This window comes from Peromyscus eremicus, chromosome 18 (genome assembly GCF_949786415.1).
Source record: "Peromyscus eremicus chromosome 18, PerEre_H2_v1, whole genome shotgun sequence".
Classification (NCBI taxonomy): Eukaryota; Metazoa; Chordata; class Mammalia; order Rodentia; family Cricetidae; genus Peromyscus; species Peromyscus eremicus.
Genome location: NC_081434.1, coordinates 22593912 through 22615666, shown reverse-complemented (window position 1 = coordinate 22615666; position 21755 = coordinate 22593912). Strand labels below are relative to the sequence as shown.

General features: G+C 38.1%; 1 protein-coding gene across 2 annotated transcripts in view; it reads right to left on the bottom strand.

Moving 5' to 3' along the window:
* Positions 1–21755, bottom strand: part of Mettl25 (methyltransferase like 25) — an 82552-nt gene that overhangs the window by 41023 nt on the left and 19774 nt on the right. For both annotated transcript variants that reach the window (XM_059245352.1, XM_059245351.1), the window contains one exon: positions 19555–19702. In XM_059245352.1, coding sequence (XP_059101335.1) covers positions 19555–19702 — 148 coding nt within the window. The remainder of the gene's footprint in view (positions 1–19554; positions 19703–21755) is intronic.

Genomic DNA, 21755 nt, shown 5'->3' with positions numbered 1-21755 from the left:
AATGAATTGTAAGGACGTAATTATCCCACACCAGAGATCGGAAACAGAGAAACCCACTGCTGGAGGAAGTGTGTTTCCTTAGGGGAAAGGACATTCTATAAGAAATTGTCATTCTATAAGAAATAAAAGCCATTAGAGCAGATGTTACATATATTAACAGTTCTGCTACTGTCTAAATTTGAGACAGTGTAAGACTGTAGTATAGGACTTTGCAATTGGGGAGAAGGAGAATATATGATTAAAATAAAGTGCATATATTTACTCAGTAGAGACCTGAAAACAAACAGTGAATTGGTGGTCTTGGGTTTTTTGTTTGGTGTGTGTGTGTGTGTGTGTGTGTGTGTGTGTGTGTGTGTGTGGCGAGGGGCGGGGAGTGTTTGAGACAGGGTTTCACTGTGTGGCTCTGGCTGTTCTGGAATTCACTATATAGTCCAGACTGCCATTGAACTCAGAGAGTTTCACCTGCTTCAGCCTCCTAAATGCTGGGATTAAAGGTGCGAGCCACTAAAGATGAGTTATTAAGGTCTGGGATGGGTTAAAAGGTGTGATGGGATTATGCCTAAAACAGACAGTAGTAAAGCAGAGAGTCTTGTGGTACATCAAAGGGACTTTTCTTGAGGAAATAAGAATTCTGGGATTCCCAAGTAAGTTCTGGTAATAAAGGGAGGTATGCTTGGGAGGCACACCCAAAATCCCCCTAGTTTGTAGATGATTCAGCATGAGAAGCAGTAACAGAGCAGTCATACATCCAGCATACCAACCTATCACTGGAAAAACAGAGGCTGGGAAAGAATGGGCATACTTCTCACATGTTCCCTAACTTGTACTCATGCTGGCAATGAGGGGGAAGAAGGGTGGATTCTTTCTTATAAAGTTAGTACTATCACAATCAGAGGTAACTCAATCTACTTGCAAGACAGTCTCATCTTATACCACGTGGACTACATTTATTTCTGTTGCTGTGATAAAACACCATGATCAAAGGGAATTTAAACTTACCCTGTTGGAGGAGGGGGTGAGGGATGAGGGAGAAAGTGGGGGAGGGAGCGGGAGGAGGGATGAGAGGGAGATCTGTGATTGGTATGTAAAATCAATTAAAAAATTTTAAAAAAGGAACTTAGGGAAAGAGATGGTTTCTCTAGCTTACACTTCCATGTTACAGTCCATCACTGACAGAGGTCAATGCAGCAACTCAAGCAGATAGTCACATCACATCCACAGACGAGAGAAGAAAGAATATACCCATGATGCCTGTGAGCTCAGTACTCAACTACCCCTCTACTCTCTTCTACTCTCTACTCTTACATAGTCCAGGACCACAAGGCAGGCAAGGGTACTACTCACAATGGCACAATGGGCTGGGTATATTAATAACCAAGCCAATCCCTTCCTTTAAGACATGCCTACAGGCCAATCTGATATAGGTAAGTGAAACATCCTTCTAATTCTAAGTTGAAACATCCTTCTCATATGAATGTGTGAACAATTAAAATTAAACAGCACGCACGCACGCGACCTCACACACACACACCCACACACAAACACAAAGTGTGAAGGAGGGAAGTACAGTCTTAATGCATGGCCTGCTTCCCTGAATCCCTACCTAAAGCACCTACAATACAAACTTTAAGTTCCTAAGGCAACTTACAGGACTGTCACCGCTGACTGGCTCTCTACGAACCCGAACCTACTAATAGACAGGGCATCATTGGGAAGTTGTCTGAAGCTGCCTCGGTTTCCTTTGTAGGTGAGATCCTAGTGTGCCCACAGCTCAGCTCTTTGAACACAGTACATGGAAATAATTGAAAATCTCAGTCAAGGTCTTCCATGTAAAAGTTAGGTATTATCTTTCGAGGTCATTTATCTGATTCACTCAGAATGTGTGAAGAACGAGGCCTCTCAGATCTTGAATGACAGCCAGAGTTCCTGTTCCTGTTAACTATATTCTTGTATCCCATTCTACTCTGGTCAAGTTGGACATCTGTCATCCTTGTCGGTGACTCCTGTTGTCCTTGTCACCTCCAGGTTATCTTTAAATAATAATTCCCAGCAGACAAAGCCCTTCCGTCTCTTTCACACTATCAGTTCTCACTACTATTATTTGGAGGCTTTTGTCATTTAGGGATGTCTTCAGGGATTCTACTAGTTCTTTTTCCCTGTGTTAACAGTATCCCTGCCCACTTAATTAAACAAGCTGGAAGTTTAGAATCATTTCCTATTATTTCTTTACTCTCCAAATTTCAAATACATAGATTTTTATTTAGTCATCTTCATTAGCTCTTGACTTGACACATGACACATGACTAATACCACTGTTTACTTTCTTTTAGTCTTATTTATCCTTTATCTTAGGGGTAATATTATCTCAGGGAAACACACACCTAGCTAGGCCACTTCAACACATTTTGTTTTCTTCAACACTGGAATATATGAGATAAATTCAATGGAAACTGAGTCTTTCTTTCCCAAGAATTATTTGAATTTTTATTTATGTGTGTGTGTGTGTGTGTGTGTGTGTGTGTGTGTGTCTGTGTGCGTGCGCGTGTGCGCACACGTGCGCCTATCTGTATTCCGAATGCATACAGATATTTGCAGGTGCCGAAGGATGCCAGAAGAGGAGCTAGAGGCCCTAGAGCTGATATTACAGGTTACTGAAAGTGGCCTGAGATGGTAATGGGAACCCAACTTGGTTTCTCTATAAGAGAAGCAAGTGCTCTTAATCACCATACATTTCCCCAGGCCCAACAGTGGGTCTTTGCAAATTAATTAGCTAATAGGAAATCATATTGTGGATGTGTCCTAAATTCAATGATTGATTTCTCACTATGAAATTTTAGGAGGTCTTAATAATCTTTCCTTAAAGCAGTCTTGTCTGGCTTCTACGATACCACTGTCTCTCATTTGTGGGTTTAATTCTCTTCATATCACCTTGCTGGCTAATTGTTGCCTATCTCATGCTACATGTTCCCACAGCTCAGTCTTAATACTTTCTACACCTGTTGGATATTTTATGTGAACAAAGACTTATGAACTCAAATGCTTATAGTTTTTACACAAATGTGAAGTATTACGTGGTGTGTAATAGGCAGTAAACCATTTGTTGGGTAGCTGAGTAGCTTATTTGCACATGTACCTTCATGAGCACAATGTCAGGCAAATAGTCCAAACTTATTCTATAAGTACTTTGTATGAAGTGGGTAAGAAACCCCCGATCTGTTTAGGATCTTTCCTAAGGTCTTCTTATCTATACATCAGTCTGCTAGGTGTCAATAAGTTCTCCCAAGCCACATAGTGTAAAACATTGTCCTGTCAAGTTTCTATTGACTGCTGGAAACCTTTGTCATGCCTTAGTTTGTGTCTACAACATTCTGGCTTTGGCTTGTATGACAGACTTCCTCCTATGCATTTTTCCATTGTGTTGTTGATATCACAACATTCTGGCTTTGGCTTGTATGACAGACTTCCTCCTATGCATTTTTCCATTGTGTTGTTGATATCGCCTGAAGGACACCAGTCACTGGATCTGGGGCACTCATTAAACAAAGACCCAATTTCTGACAGGTTCACATGCTAAGATTTTGAATGAACGTAACTTTGGGGCATATTACTAAATGTACAATACCTAAATAGTTTATGTGACCTTATTCTTTTCTGTAACCATATACACACAAACAACAAAAATGGATTCAACAAGTTCTATTTTTATATATTTATGCATATACAAACATATATGCAAAACAAATATAATCAAAGAAATTTATTGAGTGCTCTCTACATCCCAGAACCTGAACTAGTAAATATTTTTTCATTTCACTGAATTATGTATATCTGATACATATTTTTCCAATATTTTTTCTTGATAATATTTTTATTGAGGTATGAATGACATATAAAACTTGTATATATTTTAACATATACAACCTGACATGTGGTTATTGGTACATATACTCATGATACCATCAAGTCACTATTGTTAGCAATGTCATAACCATACTCTAAAACTCTCCTACTCAGAGTTTTGAGGTTTGTCTATTTATTCATTTTTAATTTAAATAATTTTGTTTTCTTGAATTTTATTTTAATTAAAAAATACATTTATTTACTGTTTATAAATTTTATACATGTAAACAATGTATTTGATCATGAATTGCATATGAACTAACACATTCACAAATAAACATGGCATCTCTGAACTACACATTTATAAATCTCCCTTGGGATTTTTAGTTTTTAAATTAACGTCAGAATCCTACAAGTATATGATAATTTGTAACACGAATCTTAAATGGTCTTATTAATAAAAACGAACACAGAGCCAGGTATTAGGGTGAACGCTGAAAGATCAGAGAAACAGAATACACCACAGCCAACCTCACCTTGCCAATTCCTCAGCTGATCTTGTTTCCTCAAACTGGAAGCCTCTGAGTCCTCATCCAAATGGATCTCAGCTGTACTGCTGCTAAAAGCTAAAAGCTTAAAAAGGCTCTAGTTCCTGATCCTCATGCCTTATATACCTTTCTGCTTCCTGCCATCACTTCCTGGGATTAAAGGTGTGTGTCACCATGCCTGGCTGTTTCCAGTGTGGATTTGAACTCACAGAGATCCAGATGGATCTCTGCCTCTGGAATGCTAGGATTAAAGGTGTGTGCTACCACTGCCTAAACCTATGTTTAATATAGTGGCTGTTCTGTTAGCTGACCCCCAGATAAGTTTAATGGGGTGCACAATATATTGGGGGACACAATATCACCACAATAATTTTTAAGGTTCTTTAATTTTTCCACCTGCATTAAATCATTTCAGCTTATAAATAAGTCTGTGTCAAATGACACTGAGAACATTACCTAAAAATAAATTTAATATGAGCCTGGTGAGATTTCTAAAATAATAAGTTACTGCTTTCTCAAATGTGTTAAAACTAAAAGGAAAGTCATAATTAAACCACAGGATGAATCATACCTATACGCTATAGCATAATAAAGAATATAATAAAATGTAATAATAAACTTTTTATAACCTTACAGTAAGATGAAAAAATACATAATTAAAAAGTAACTTTTAAAAAAACTACTATCTTGTGAAAACGAGAATAAAAATGTGGTATCTTAAAAAGTCACTTCAACGCAAATGCTAACAATGATTGAAGTTGGAAAGGGCTTACTAGACAAGGAACTTAAGCACAATGGTCACATACTCAATGTTATGGGTTCATTCCGTAAGTGTGAATTAAGCATCTCTGGTCCTTCCTGACTTTGATTCCCTAAGACACAGATTCCAAAAATATGCTTTTGCTTCGAAGAATCTTTTAAAGGAGATAACTTCAATGGCCAAGTGGTCACTTTACCATCAGGATAACAGAAAAAGAATATCTTATTGTTTCTGACTTCTCTCTCTAGAAATTGTCTTGGTTGTGCTATATGATGTGCATATTTCTGGATGTCTATGATGGAGCTTTGGTGAGGAACTGAAATTTAAACAGGTAGAATGAGTGGATCAAACTTCCCTCCCTGTGTGAGGAGGAACCAATGAGAAAGTATGTACACTTAGAGTTCTGTCCAGATTAAAAGTGTCTGTGATGGATTCCAGTCCAGACACTACCACTTCATATTTTCATTCATACAAATTGGCAAGGCTCAGGTACTAAGGGGAAACAGTGTTATTCTAGTATACCCTGTAACAACAGCTCCCCAATGGGGTAGATCACTGTGTATGACTGGGGTTCTCTCTGCTACAAGAATCTGGTTTTGATTAAAAAAACAAACAACAAACAAACTATATTAATATATAAGTAGAACTTTCAAATAACCTTTATACTAATGTTAAAGATCAGGCTATATTCTTAATTTCTGTTGTTTTAGACAAAAAAAAAAAGGAGGAAATTTAGACAACTAATGTATGATTACATCAGGGTAGGGGTGGGGGGCAAATGAAAGGTATTTTTAGCAAATACATTTCAAGAACATTTTCTCTAAGGTAACCAGATCTGCACATAAATGCAATTTACTGTAAACTCATTTTTGTTAAGGGCTATTAGCCAACTCTATTAACTTTAATATTTGTTTATGTTCATAGCTGAAATCATTTCTCTTTACTACTACTTCTGTGTGCTGTGGGTGCCTGTGTGTGTATAGGTGCATATGTATGTCCAGGCATACACATTTGGAGGTCAGAGATCAAGTTCGGTGTTCCTCAGGAGGCTGTTACTTTGCATTCTTTTTGAGACAGGATCCCTCCCGGAGACCTAGGGCTCACTGACCAGGCTAGGAGCTGGCCAGTGAGCCAGAGGAATCCTGGTGCCTTTGCCTCCCACGTTAGATTACAGGTGCCTACCACCACCCAAGGCATGTGCACACTGGGATCAAACTCATGTCCTTATGCTTGTGAGACAAGCACTTTACCAACTAAACCATCTATCTCCCAGGCCTTTCTTTACTAATTCTGAATTGATATATTAATTTTTGTTTTAGATTTACTCGTTAATATTCTTGGCTTCTCTTATGTCCCATGAACAAACATAAGATGGATTTTTTTGTGCTCAATAAACCCAAGCTACATAAGCTTCAAAAACACTTTCTAGTAATTAGAGAAAATAATGAGGTACAGACTGAAGAAGGAAGGACACTATTAAAGATCCATTTTTAAAAAGTGCCAGACAGCTAAAAGATGCCCCAGGGCAGAAAATAAACCAGTGCCAACGTTCTAGAAAACACACAGCTGACTGAGATCAGGTACAGCTGTCAGTGTGAAGGAGCAGCAGAGAGAATGTCAAATCTACAAATATCTGCACTCACCCCATGCAAACTTCCGGAAGGTTTTCTGTGACATAGGTCCAGCTTTGAAAAGAAAAGAATGTGCTATGTAAGAAAAGCGATCTAGGTAAGTGGCCCTCAAGTTGGCAATATAATTTATCTACCCACTTCAGCTTTCAAAGAACAATACCAAGAATGATCAGCCCTGATAATTTTTCCAACCTAAGACAGGTCCTGACAGTTTTGAATTGGTCAACTATTAAACTTAATACTGCTGATTAAGGGAATGAAAGCTTAAGTATGCATTTGCTGTGAACTATGGCTGGACTGACTTTTAGAAATCAGACATAAAGACTTTGAGAAACTGAAAACGTATGGGCACTCTACCACTGGTATTTTTAAATGTCACGGAATCAGCCAATGAAGAATTACAGTATGAAATCAGAATATCTGGTTATGTAAAGCCAATATAATTATGAAAATTGAGACAAAACTAAATCAAAATGGTAGATAAAAATAAGCTAAGTTAAGTTTAAATAACAAAGCTGCTTTGGAAAGCTGTATTCAAATCAAATACCAATATCATTTCCGCCACAAGAGATCATCCAAGTTAATTTCCTCGTCTTTCACTAATTTACAGGAGAGTACAAAGGCGAACTAATTTATTCAAGGGCACAACACAGTAGAACAGGAAGTCACCCTCTCTCTGCTGACCAGTGTTTCTGCCACCTCGATGCTTCTAACACAAATCGTTACCTAGCTCCAATACCACACTGTGCAGAGGGTTGGAATGGGTAATGGTCCATGCAGGCTCACGTGTTTGAACACTTGTCCCCAAGCTCGTAGCATTGTTTCAGAACACCATGAAACCTTTGGAAGTAGGGCCTTGAGAGAGGAAGTGGGCCACTTGGGTGGAACTTGAGGCTTTCAAGCCTGGCCTCACTTGCTGTTCACTCCCTATTTCCCAAGTGTCCCAAGTGTGAATGCAGTGTGACCAGCCAGTCAGCTTCCTGCTCCTGCTGCCAAGCCTCCCCTGACTGCTGTACGATGGACTGTATTCCTCCACAACCATAAGCCAAATAAGCCCTTTCTCCCTTAAAATGTCTTTACCAGGCAGGTATTTATCACAGCAATAGGAGAAAAAAGGAAGAATGAAGTTGGGGTGTAAGTGTGTTTAATACCCTTACACACCAGTTCCACTGAGATACTAGAGCACCTGGCACTATGTTACCACTGTCTTTTCTTACCTACAACAAATCCTAACATGTTGTAAGTTTATTTAGCTAACTTTATGTGGATACACCTCATACCTAGCAGAGATGGTTATGGGAGAGCGCTCAGTTTGCCATGAGATGCAGAGTGAGCAAGATGGGATGTACGTACGAGCCTCAGGTAGCACACAGATTAATAGAAATGGGTTAAATTAAGTTATTAGAAAGAGCTAGCTAAAAAACAAGCCTAGGCTATCAGCTGAGTATTCATATTCATATTAAGTCTCTGTGTGCTTATTTGGGAACTAGCTGATGGGCCAGAGCCAGCTGGTTAGATCAGCTAATTAAAATACTTTTTCTTCACCATAGAAGTTACAATTTGGAAAAATCTAAGGTTCAGAAGGGAAACTGCAGTCATAGACATCAGAAGTTGGAATGCTCAGCACAGATGAGGTGACTTAGTTGCTTCAACAAGAAAGCAGTGACTTACACAAACATCATGCACATAACAATGCTTTGCACAACACTGGGCACAACTATATTGTGAAGAGCTGGTTCTTCATGGCTGCAGAGATTGCTAACTTTGTGTATCTCAAGTCAACATTAGAGACATCAAGCTGGTAGCCTAAAATAGACCAATTCAGGTAGATTTATACCACAGAAAAATCAGGGAAAAAAAAAATATATATATATAATATAAAATAGCTTTTAGTAAGGGCAACCATTTACCAACACACAACTAGCCACAACTCATTGATATATTATAAAATCAATCTGGTGAATTGTCATCAGCATTTTACAAATTTGAGAATGCACAGTAGAATAAAAATGTCAACCTACATGATGTCAACCTATTCGATTAAGGATTGAATAAAAAACAAATGTTAACCAAAAAAAAAAATTCCTTTTGTGAAATTGAATCATTCCTTTTACATTTCTATTATTTTAAAACAAAGTAGGTAGTAATATTTCTTTTGTGTGTGGTGGTGGTGGCTACACACACACACACACACACACACACACACACACACACATAAAATCAGCATGAGTAGAGCCCTGGATTCATATATATGTATGCTCTATCAGGGATTACATGTATCATGACTCTAAAATATATTTGTTTAGGTGATCTTTGTTACCATTCTTATTAAAGAAAAAACATAATTTACATTCACAAATGTTTTACATCGCATGCTTTGCTGGTTAAAAACCACAGCTTGGGAGAGGAATAAAAGCTTTGGAGTTACCAGACTATCTGGACCCTTCTCTTCCTTCTCAAAGAATGGTGAAAAGAGAAACTAATTTATGAGCAGAAAAGAATCAGAACCAGTGATTTAATGTCAAGTATGAGGTAAGTTTGGTCAACATGGTTATTTCTCCTCAGGATCTCTCTTATCAAATATCTTTAGTTTCATATTGAGTCAGTTGTTTGAAATTTATTGTTTTATTTCCCGTGTTGGTTTGTCTTAGTCACTGTTCTATTGCTGTGAAGAAGACACCATGACCAAAGCAACTCTTAGAAACAAAAGCATTGACTTGGGAGTTTGCTTACAGTTTCGGAGGATTAATCAATCCATCTTCATAATGGCAGTAAGCATGGTCCTACACTGAATGCTTGCTATGTATCACATGTCATGGTGTGTGTTAAATACTGAAGATAAGGCTTTGCTCCAAAGATGTGCCTCTTCAGGAGTCAAATGTCTGTTTAACAGTCACGGGTCATCCTGAGCCTTCTCAACCTTTTCTCTTAGAGCTCAGGTGACCCACACAAATGGTAACAGAACAGAACAACAAAACCAAATCAGACACAAAAGAAAAAAAAGAGGAGAAATTAAAAGCGGATATACCAGCTGGGAGTGTGGAAGTATGTGCCTTTAAACCCAGCACTTGGGAGACAGAGGCAGGCAGATTTCTGTGTTTGAGGTCAGCCAGTGAGTTTCACCCCAGGCAGGACTATACAGTGAGACCCTATTTCAAAACAACAATACAACAAAACCCCTGGATATACCAATTAAAATCATGTTAATCTCATCTCAGTAGATGAGCCATCTGCTATATACATACAAAAATTGGAAGACAATACATCTCAACATCTTTTGAATTTCCAGCTAAAAAGCTAACTGCAATCAACTATGTTCATTTACTAAAGCACATTTTACATAAGACAAGATGTACCGTCAGGGCTATATTGATAAGATAGCAATTAAAATTGCTACAATGATGGGGCTAATTTACTGCTATTACTTTTACTAAGAAAATAGTCCTATTAATACCACACATTAAATATCATGAAGAACAGAACACAAGAAAAATTTGTTTTTATACAGCTATGTTAGATTTTCAAACAGGCTCAGCAAGCACACTGTTATTCAACCTTCAGATCTTTTTAGATTGGTGGTTCTCAACCTGTGGGTCCTGATATCCTTGGGGTCACATATCAGATATTTAAATTATGATTCATAACAGTAGCAAAATTATAGTTATGAAGCAGAAATGAAATAATTTTATGGCTGGGGGTCCCCACAACACAAGGAACTGTATGAAAGGGTCACAGCATTAGGAAGGTTGATGGTTTAGATGAAGCAGCTCTAACTTGAAAGCAATGAACTCAATTCTTAAAACCCCAAACAGTGAATCAGACTAAATATCTAGCTTTTATTCATCTTTGGGAATTCTTGTTTGGTACGAAATGTAAGTGTCAGTGTGAAAGATGCTCCCAAAATTGTCTCCAACACTTCACTGCCTAGTAAATACACAACCAAATAACCAGATAGACTAACAACCAAAGTGAGGATTATGGTAGTGAGGAACCTTGTGACCCATTAAGGACTTAGGGCAAGCACCCACGTGAGGCTGTTTGACTGACAGTGACTGCAGCAGACTTTCTAGAGGCAGGCCAGGAGCAGGCGGGGAAGGACTGGACCAGGCAGAGATCAGTTAGTTCTGTGATCTATGGCCAGGGTTGTTCCTGGTAAGGCCAGGGAAGGGCTCTGAAGCTATTAGACTCTCCAGCATACCAACCCTTTCTCTATCACTGAAATTGCCACATAAACCAAGAATAAAGAAGTTACCTTTCATCCCTCAGACTGATCTATGATGCACATTCAGAGCACTGATAATGTCTAACGAGACATTTTAATGGGACAGTAGGCAGATGCAAGCCTTTAAGTTATGCTGAACAAACAAATATACGAGACAAAAACCAACCACAGCATATCCTGTGCTTTAGACAGCTTTAAGAGCAACAAGAGGGCCCGTGAGATGGCTTAGCAGGTAAACATGATGGCTGCTGAAGCCTGACAGCCGGAGTACAATCCTCAGAACCCATGTGAAGGCAGAAAATCAGAACGGAATCCACCAACTCATTCTCTGACATCCGCACACAAGCCACGGCATCCTCTCGCCACCCCCCTACACTCATAATAAATTAAAAAAAAAATAAGTACAACAAAAACAAAACAAAACAAAAAAACAGCTAGAAACTCTGCCTAGGAGCTGTGCTCTCATGCTTCATCACTATTAATTATGTCTCCTCTCTACTCCTAACTCAGCTGGATCTCCATAATTTAGAATCAATGAGATTCACTTGGTCCTAAGGTTACACAAGGACTCAATGTCCCTGTTCAATGATACCTGGACATGATTAAGGTTCTCTTATCAAGGAGAGATGCACAGATCTGGATCAGTCCAGGTGTATGTCAACACATTCCATTTCCACTTGTAAAGAAAAAAAAAATCAGGTTGCACTGAAATGTTTAAAACAAAACAAAGCAAAACTACTTACTCCTTCTAGGAGAAGAAATAATATGACTACTTCAGTTTAATTATGGTAATACTCAAAATCAAGACAAAATAGTAAAACATTAGTTAACAGTTAAGCTTTGGAAAATAAGTATTTTATAATGCACTGCAATAAAACTGTTTCTGGTACTTAATGTTCACTTGGAGGCTACTGGTTCATAATGTAAAATATATAAAAGCACTTTTTAAAACATATGGTATAAGTATAAATTTAGTATTATAATAATTTACAGAACATTTTTTTTTTCTTTTGAAAACTCACATTCATGACAGACCACCTCTATGGTCTACCACAGTGTTACTGGGTAAATATATTCACTCAAGACACATATTGTTTACATAGTAAATATAATTATAAAAAGTTGCAATGTACATACCAGAATTGTCTACTAACTGTGTAAGAGCATTAACAACTCAAATTTATACCACAACTCAAAAACAGCTTTTGAAACAAAGTGAGGACAAAGGGGTAAGTGTCTAAGATATGAGGCAAGGGACACATAACATTGGTCCATTTCAGGACAGAACTCTATGGAACCTAGAGCTTGAGATAGGACAGGAATTATGCTAACCTTGTCCACACAAACCTTTGCCCTGCAAAGTCAATAGTTTTAATATAATTACTAAACTATACAGTGATGTATTTCTAATTTTGTAGAGAACTCTAGTGCCGGGGCTAGAGAGCTAGTTCAGTTGTTAAGAACCTTGTTGCTCTTGCATAGAGGACTCAGGTTTGGTTCCCAGCACCCACATGGTAGCTCAGAACTATCTGGAACTCCAGTCACAGGGGATCTGATGCCCTCTTCTGACCACTGCAGGCAAATGGTGCACATACATTCATGGAAGTAAAACACTCATATACATTAAACAACAACAACAACAAAACTAAAACAATTTAAAAAGAATACCAAGACCATACTGTATCTATTACATATGGAAAGTAAGGCTACATTTATATTCCATTGGTTCCTTACTACATACACATATGCTCTCTCTCTCTCTCTCTCTCTCTCTCTCTCTCTCTCTCTCTCTCTCTCTCTCTCTCTCACACACACACACACACACACACACACACACACACACACCTATGTGCTTACCAATAAAGAAAGGTAAGCTATCAACAACATTCTAGTGATACTATTAATTACCTTGGCTACTCTCTCAGTTGCTTGTCTCCTCAGGACAAGCTGCTTATATTGGCTCACGTTTCAAGGGTACCATCCACCACAGCACAGGAATCCTGGCAGCAGGGTCTTAAGGCACTTGACCCATTGCATCCATAGCCAGGAAGCAGAAAGAAATGAATGCTTGTGCTTGCTTGCTTTTTCCTTTTTTATCCAGTCAAAAGTCCCAACGCATGAAATGGTACCATCCACATTTAGGGTGAATCTTCCCATTTATCTCATCATTTAATCTAGACAATCTCATACAGTTGCACCCAGGGATTTGTCTCCAAGGTGAGTCTAAATCTCACTGGCTTGACAATCAAGATTAACTATCACTGATACTCCTTGCTGGTTGGTTTCAGGCTTTCTTCCATCAATCTGTCCAGTTTCTAACCCATGACTCCAGATTTACAACCCAATTTCCTCTGTTCTTGAACCTGCATCTGCTAGAAAACTAGAGGCCTGTTCTGAGGGCTTTGTTAAGAACAATGAGTCTAGCTTTCTGTATGTTGACTTTGATAAGTCTTGCTGCGGTCTTATAGCTCAACCTTTGGTTCTGATCTGCAAAGGGCATTTGGATATGTAGTCCACCTCAGTCTATGCACAGGAGAAGTTAAAATAAATATTATGTGTATTTTCTTAAATGTATTTCTACAAACCATTTTCTCAAATTCTATGTCTTAAAAATAATCATAATAAATTCCTTGTTTTCAAAATGGTATTCATCAGAAGTACTTATGGAGCTTCTTAAACTTACATATCATCAAGTTCTATTCCTAGAGGCTATAATTCCGATGGTCACAGGCAGTTCTCCAGCATCCTGCAGTGACAAATTTGATTCAGCCATGCAATCAGAGTTAAGAAGCAAAACTGCAGGAATGGCTTTATCATTTCTCTTTTACTACAGTGAGGATATGATAAGAAAATGAAAGTGCAATATGGCAAAAGGTGAAGGTGCCTACCTGGCTTCCAAATCTACCTGGTCTTGTACAGAAGACAGAGAACAGTCCAGGCAAAACTAATTATTCTGCTTACTACTTGCTTTTGTACACTTTCTCCTTTTTCTTGGCTGTGCGACTGTTTTTCTGAGGTCCAGACCCTTGTAGTTACCCATGCTGTATATATCTCGACCCATTTCAAACATCAGTCAGACTGCTGTCCTCCACTTTATACTCTGCTCTCCTGACAAGCAGCACTCCCAACTCTTTGTTCATCTCAGGTACACATGAGAAAAACAGGTAACACTAAGATACAAGTATTTGATTTTACCCGACCAAAGCTCATTACAATCTGTTTGGTAATACCAAAGATTCTCTGTAGATAAGATATTCTTCACAGGAAGGTCTTCCCACGAATTAATAAAGCCCACAGCGAGAGAAAATGAGGGCCTGTGGCTGTTGGTCTTTGAGGACAAATTTTCACAATTCTTTTTGTCTATCTTAGGACCCCAAATGCCCAGTGAACCCATTGAACAATGGTAACTTCCCCTGTAGGTGGAGAGGACAAAGCAGCCTCCTTCTAGGCAGGGTCTAAGACTGGTGCTTGAGAATCTGTTAACAGAGGTTTCCATTTGTAGAATGTAAACAAGCAGTGATTTTTTTTTCAGTGAATGTACTCAAAATATTCAAAGATTAGTTTATGAATAACAACATACTAACTAAACAAACAAATCAGGTGAACCAAGAAATCCTTTAGAAAAAAGCCTATAAAGTAAATGGCAATATGAAAGAGGACTCACTTACTATGAAAATTGCGCCTCACAAACGCAATGAAATGGACATTAGGACAGTTACTGCTTACAAAGACAGTATGGGTAAGAACAGGGCAGGACAGACGACAACTATGAAGAGAAACAATGACCATGAAGGTGAAACCGTAGGTCTGACTTTACACTCACCACCTTGTTCTACTGCAGCCTCCTATCTCCTTACCTGATTGAACTCTACTATCTGTCAAAATGCACTGCACACAGCTGTACTGGAACATGCCTTTCACCCCTTAGACTGAGATGGATATGCTACTGTGCTACAGTTATAATTCTGTTTCGTAACTATGATATATGATATATACTATATTCATAACACTACAGAGCATTTACAGTACTACACTGAAACTCAAGTTAGAAGAAACCAGAGTTGAACACTGATGTCATATTTGGTGTTTTCCACACAGTAAAATGGACCTCTTGTCTTAGGGTTTCTATTGCTGTGAAGACACACCATGACCACAGCAACTCTTCTTACAAAGGAAAACTTCTAATGGGGTGGCTTACATTTTCAGAGGTTTAGTCCATTATCATCATGGTGGGACACTACAGCATGTAAGCAGACATGGTGCTGGAGAAGGAGCTGAGATTCCTACATCATGATCCTGCAGGCAACAGGAAGTGAACTGTCTCATTGGGCAAGGCTTAAGCATTTCTGAGACCTCAATGCCCGCCTCCACATTGACACACTTCCTCCAACAACACCACACCCATTCTACCTAGGCTACACCTCCTAGTAGTGCCACTCCCTTTGGGGACCATTTTCTTTCAGACCACCACAACCACCATCTATAAATTTTTGTCCATTAGAACAACCATGATTTTAAACAAACATTCTAGGACCATATAAACATGGTACATAAATATTTTGGAATCATCAAAAGAAGACTAAGAGAATATTCTCTATACAGATATAGAAAGGCCATCAAAGTATATAAAGAAATGTAAGGTAACAGAACAGTTGTAGCCAGAAGGTATTCACAGCATACAGAAAGACATTCCACAGCAAACAGTTTATATGGTTCTTTGTTAAAATATAATAACACAAAAGGTGTATATAACTATGTGCATTTTTATTCCAGAAAGACTTTGAGGAAAAAATAATGTGCATGGGGACTCTGTATTTAATTTTTTTCTGTTCTCCCACTTCCTAGTCTAAATTAGTTTTACAACTTTTAAAGTTATTAGGAAGGTTCCTAGAATTAAGTTTATTTATTTTTTTTGAAGAAGTTCTTCAAAGGCAAAGATGGCATCTCACATATTTTGTATTATCACCACTGAAAACAGACTGGAAACAGGTGACATTCCATGAATATTTGCTGAACTGAACTGTTTGTCACCTCTTTGAGTGTCTTAGCCCTTTCCTCGGGTATTAATGTTTATGAGCTACTCCCCGAGTTCTTCCTTTATTGTACCTAAAGTGTCAAGTCCAGCACCTTGAAAACAGTTGGTGGTTTGAATAATGGCCCACAGAGGCTCATGTATTTGAATGGTTAGTCACCAGGGAGTGGCCCTATTTGAAAGGATTAGGAGGTGTGGCCTTGTTAGAGGAAGTGTGTCACTGGGGGTGAGCTTTGAGGTTTAAAAAGCCCCAGCCAAGCCAGGCCCAGTGGCTCTCTCTTACTGCTACCTTCATATCCTCATGTAGAACTCTTGGTTACCATGTAAGCCTGTGTGCTACCAAGTTCCCCACCATGCTGATAATGGACTAAACCTCTGAAACTGTAAGCCAGTCCCAATTAAATGCTTTCTTTCATAGTAGTTGCCATGGCCATGGTGTCTTTTCACAGCAATGAAACAGTAACTAAGACACCTTCCTTCTCACTTGTATAAAATGCAGCTTCTCTGACAGAAAAGTGTGCTTTGCCCCGTACTTGATGACTTCTTTGATACACTCTCTTCAACTCAACACATTATTCATTCTTAGCAATATGTTTAAGTTGATACGGTTAATTCTGCACACAAGAAGTCACGTACATTCTCTAATGGCTCATTACCAAATGTTTCTCTGGGAAGTCTGGTGGTTTGAGTGAGAATGGTCCCTATAGACTCATGTATTTGAATGCTAGGTCCCCAGTTGGTGGAACTCTTTGGGTTGTTGTGGTATTATTGGAAGAAGTGTGTTACTGGGGGTGGGCTTTGAAGTTTCAAAAGCCCATGCAATTTCCAGTTAGCTTTCACTTCCTCAGGGTTGTTGTCTCAAGATGCGAGCTCTCAGCTAAACCTTCAATGTTAGGCCTGTCTATTTGCTGCCATATCCCTTGCCATGATAGTTATAGACTCCCCCTCTCAAACTATAAGCCCCCAATAATAAACTCTTCTGTAAGTTGCCTTGGTCATGGTATCTTAGCAACCAATAAAAAAAGTAGCTGGGACAGAAGTTGGAACCAGGAAATGGGATAATGCTGTGATAGGCTGACTATGCTATTTTTTTGGAGGACTTTGGAACTCAGGATTAAGAAAGTGCTACATCCTGGGCTTACTGGGACATCCTAGTAAGGGCCTGGAAGACAGAGGTGTTGAGAGCAATCTGGACTAAGCATCAGCCACATGGGTTTGGATTTAGAGTCATGGAGGACACAGGAGCAAGGGGGTTGTGGAATTTTACTTCATAGTTATAGAAAGCCACTGAAACCAAGCATGAGGTTGGGGAGTTTCTGCATGGAGGCCTGAAGAAACTTGCATGAAGTTGTAAAAGTGAAGCTTGGATTGCACTGGAGACCCCAAAGTGTTGCAACTGCCAGAGCCATAGATGTCTGCCAGGAAAAGTTATACACAGGGAGTGGAACCAGCCAGAGAGAGAAAGATGTTACAGTCAGCAAAGCTGGAAGGGTGGAGCCATCTAAACCCTTTGACATTAGAGAAGACTTGGGAGTTTGTCCTGCTGAATTTCAGGCTTGCTTTGGTCCTATCTTCTAACTTTTGAAATGGTAAACTACATTCTGTGCCAATGTATGTTGGGAGTATGCAATCTGGTTGTTGATTTTACAGGGAGTTACAATTAAGAGATTTCCTTAATTAGAAGTTTTAGAAGAGACTTTGACTTTTAAACTTTAGAGATTATGAAAGACTACAGGGACCTTTGAAGATGAACTAGATGCATTTTGCATTATGACATAGCCACAAGCCTATAGAAGTCAGGAAGTGGAATGTGGTGGTTTGAATCAGAATGGCCCCTATAGGCTCATATATTTGAATGCTTGGTTCCCTGTTGGTAGAACTATTTGGGAATGGTTAGGATGTATAACCTTGTTGGAGGAAGTTTGTCCCTGGAGGTGCGCTTTGAGACTTGAAAAGCCCACACCATTCCCAGGTAGCTCTCTCTCTCTGCCTGGTGCTTGTTGTCCATATGTCTAACATATGTTGTCCATATGTCTCAGCTGTTGCTCTAGCCTCATACTGTCTGCCTACCGCCATGCTCCCTGGCATGGTCATGGAGTCTAACGCTATGGAACTGTGAGCTAGCCTCAAATTGAACTCTTTTAAGTTGCCCTGGTCATAGTGTTTTGTCACGTCAATATAAAAGTAACTAAGACATGAGGGAAACAAAGGAGAGTCAATAAGTGCATGGGTATACCAGTTGTTCAATTCCCTCAGGCTCTTCCAGTACCTCTCTAACATGTCTGTCCAGTGTTCTATGGCTGTGAAGAGACACCATGACTGCGGCAACTCTTAAAGAGGAAAACATTTAACTGGGGCTGGCTTACAGTTTCAGAGGTTTAGTCCATTATCAGCATGGCAGAAAGCAGTGCAGAATGCAGGCAGAGGTGGTGCAGGAGAGACAGCTGAGAGTTCTACATCAGAGACACTGGGCCTGGCTTGAGCACTTAAAACCTCAAAGCCCACCCCCAGTGACACACTTCCTCCAACAAGGCCATACCTACTGTAACAAGACCCCACCTCCTAATTCCCGCCAAGTAGTGCCACTCCTAATGACCAAGCATTCGAGTTTATGAGCCTATGGGGATCATTCTTTTTCAAACCACCACAATTTCCTATTCAAACTTAGATTACAATACTACCTAATATATGAGAGAACTACTACTATTAATAGTGTAAAAACTATCAAAACAAATTTGAAACAGCAGTTTTGAAGCTATATCTTATAGAGAGATTTATCATATAAAATGCACCAAGCAAATGCTGTATTAGAAACTGCCAACACATTTTTCATTATTCTCTTCAGGCAGCGTCCAGAGAGCACAGACTAAATATTACTATTTTATTAATAAAAACAACAGTACTAAAGCTTTCTAAATTCATAGAAATCTAAGTATGCTGATTTTTCTTTTTTAAGAAAGAAATATTTATTATTCAGAAATGGAGAAAACCTTGGAAATGAGAATAAATTTTTGTTCTTATGATGAAAACAACAGCAATCAAAGCAAAACTTAGAAGTATTTATAAATATGACTCCTACAAAATATACATCATTTATTAGTGAAATTACAAGTATTTGCAAAATTTTTAGTGTTCGGTAAGTCCATTCTATGGTCAAAGAAATGATAATAAACTATAAAAGTGATATTGTATCTAATTCCCTTAATATTATTAATGTGAAATTTGCAAGAAAATTTGATGTTATCTTAAATGCTAATTCAAGTCACAATAATGGCTGGGCATGGTGGTATAAGCCTCTAATCCAAGCACTCAGAGGGCAGAAGCAGACAGATCTCTGAGTTCATGCCAGCCTGGTCTTTATAGTGAGCCCCAGGACATCTAAGACTACTACACAGTGAGCTGCTTTCTCAAAAACAAAACAAGACAAATCAATCAAGTTACAATAATGACCAAAAGAGAAATAGAAAATAGCTACAATAATTGAAATGAGTAAGAATTATGACACACAGAATGCTTACTACCTTTATGCTGGTCTTCAAATTCTTCAGATAAAAGATGGTAGCAACAACCCACACTGCAAACTCCCTTGACTTCAGACTTGGATGCAAATATCCGTAGAGTGTTTGGTGCAAGGTCACCACAAGTATGAAGACCCACCACCAAACAGTCCTTTAGAGACAAAGCAAAACAACAACAACATCAAAAAAAAAAGGCAACTAAAAGAAGAGTTTAAAACTATACATGTGAAGTTTTAAGTGTCTTTTCAAACATGTGAACTTTTAAGTGATCAATTCTACATAAAAAGTATTACAAATCATTTTATATGCAAAATAAATAATTATTCCTTTTAGGCAAAATGGCCATACTTTCACTACAGCTACTATTTTTTTTTGTTTTGTTTTTTAATTTCTTCGTTTGTATTTTTTCTCATTTCTTTTACAGCTAACATTTGCTCAACAGCTCGATACTGCACATTAAAGGTTAAGGTTGGATGAACAATGCAACTACTTCATAAACCTGAGAGTTGAGATGTTTATATGATACTATGACTATCCTAGGCAAATTCTTTTATTGATTGAACTTATTCAGGCTGCCTACCTTCTAAAGCCTGGTTATAAGAAACATAAAAGAGTACAAATTGTCATTTCTAGCATAATGCCAATATGTTTAGTTTATTCGTTGACCAAATTTAATAAAAATCAAGACATGTATTTTTGCTCTCAATTTTCAAACATGAATTTTATATAAAAATTGTCTTATGAAATGCTTTTTCCAATTACTCAAATCCTAATTTAAATGTGCTTACATGAAATTGGTACAAATGCATACAAGCATAGAATTTTGTCAATCTAAACATCATACCATAGTTGAATTTCTTATTGCTTTGTTTAACATGAATCATAAAATGAATTAAAGAGGAGCAAATGGGACCTTTCATGAAGTCAATTTGTGTCCATACACTTTTGTAATTTGGAACTAAAGCCTTTTAGGAAAGTTGCATTATCTGAGGTTTTAAGAAGATATACTTAAAGACAGACATTCCATGGGTCACATTATTATTATATTTATGATATAAATATACTCATAGCAAATTCTCACATTTTCTTCACAACAACACACAAAAAAAGTCATCATATTCCCTAAATGCTATGTAAAAAATTATTCAGCCAACAGCTCAATTTTTATAGTACCAATTAGAATTAGTTTTAAAGGCATGGTGGTAACAAGGCTATAGTCCCAGTACTCAGGAGGCTGAGGCAAGAGAATTGTCATGAGTTTGAGGCTATCCTGGGCTACATAATGAATTATAGGCTAGCCAGGCTTACATAGCAAGACTCTGTCTCAAAAGAAAAGAAAAGAAAAGGAAAGAAAACAAACAAAAATACTGATGATACTGTTTAAGAGTTATCAAAGAACTAGGTAATTACCAATAAATGCAATTATACAAATGAAATATATCAATATCACTAAGAACATAAACTTGAGAAACAGAGTCTAGTTCATGATTTTGCAAATTTATTTAACTTTTCGGTTTGTTACAGACTCCTTATAATGTCTTCCTACCTAATCCAGGCTGTCCTTGAATTCAGGATCCTCCTACTTCGGTCTTTATGCTGTCTACAGAGGTGTGCCACTATGCTCAGGTTGTACGGATCTAGTAATATAATTCCAAGACTATTTTGGAAAATTGAAGTGATAAAATATACTTAAATTTTGAATTTTAATGGGATAGCCTAATTACTCCTTTTAAATTCATGAGGACTAATATTCCTTTAACTGGTACCTTTTATATGTATCTGGCAGGAAGGGGGCTTTGGAGAGATGCTCACTGGTTAAGAGCATGTACTACACTTGCATAGAACCCAAGTTCGGTTCTCAGCATGCAGGTTGGGAGCCTTACCCACTCGCCTATACCTCTAGATCCATGGCATTTCCCTCTCTTCTGGCTTATGTAGTTGCTGCACTAACATCCACATAGAGACTCATACATATGCACATAATTTAGAAATAACAATAAAATCTTAATAAAAAATCTCTGTTGTGGGGGAAACTTCTCTTTGCAAAGACCATATAAAACAAAGACTTGAATGTATAAAGATTTCTGGCACTTTGTTTAGCCATAACTTTTAGGAAGATTTTTAAAAATTAAAAAAAAGAATAATATTAACTTCAAAAGATACATTGTCTTATAAAAAAGTTAGGCTACATAATCTGTAGAAGC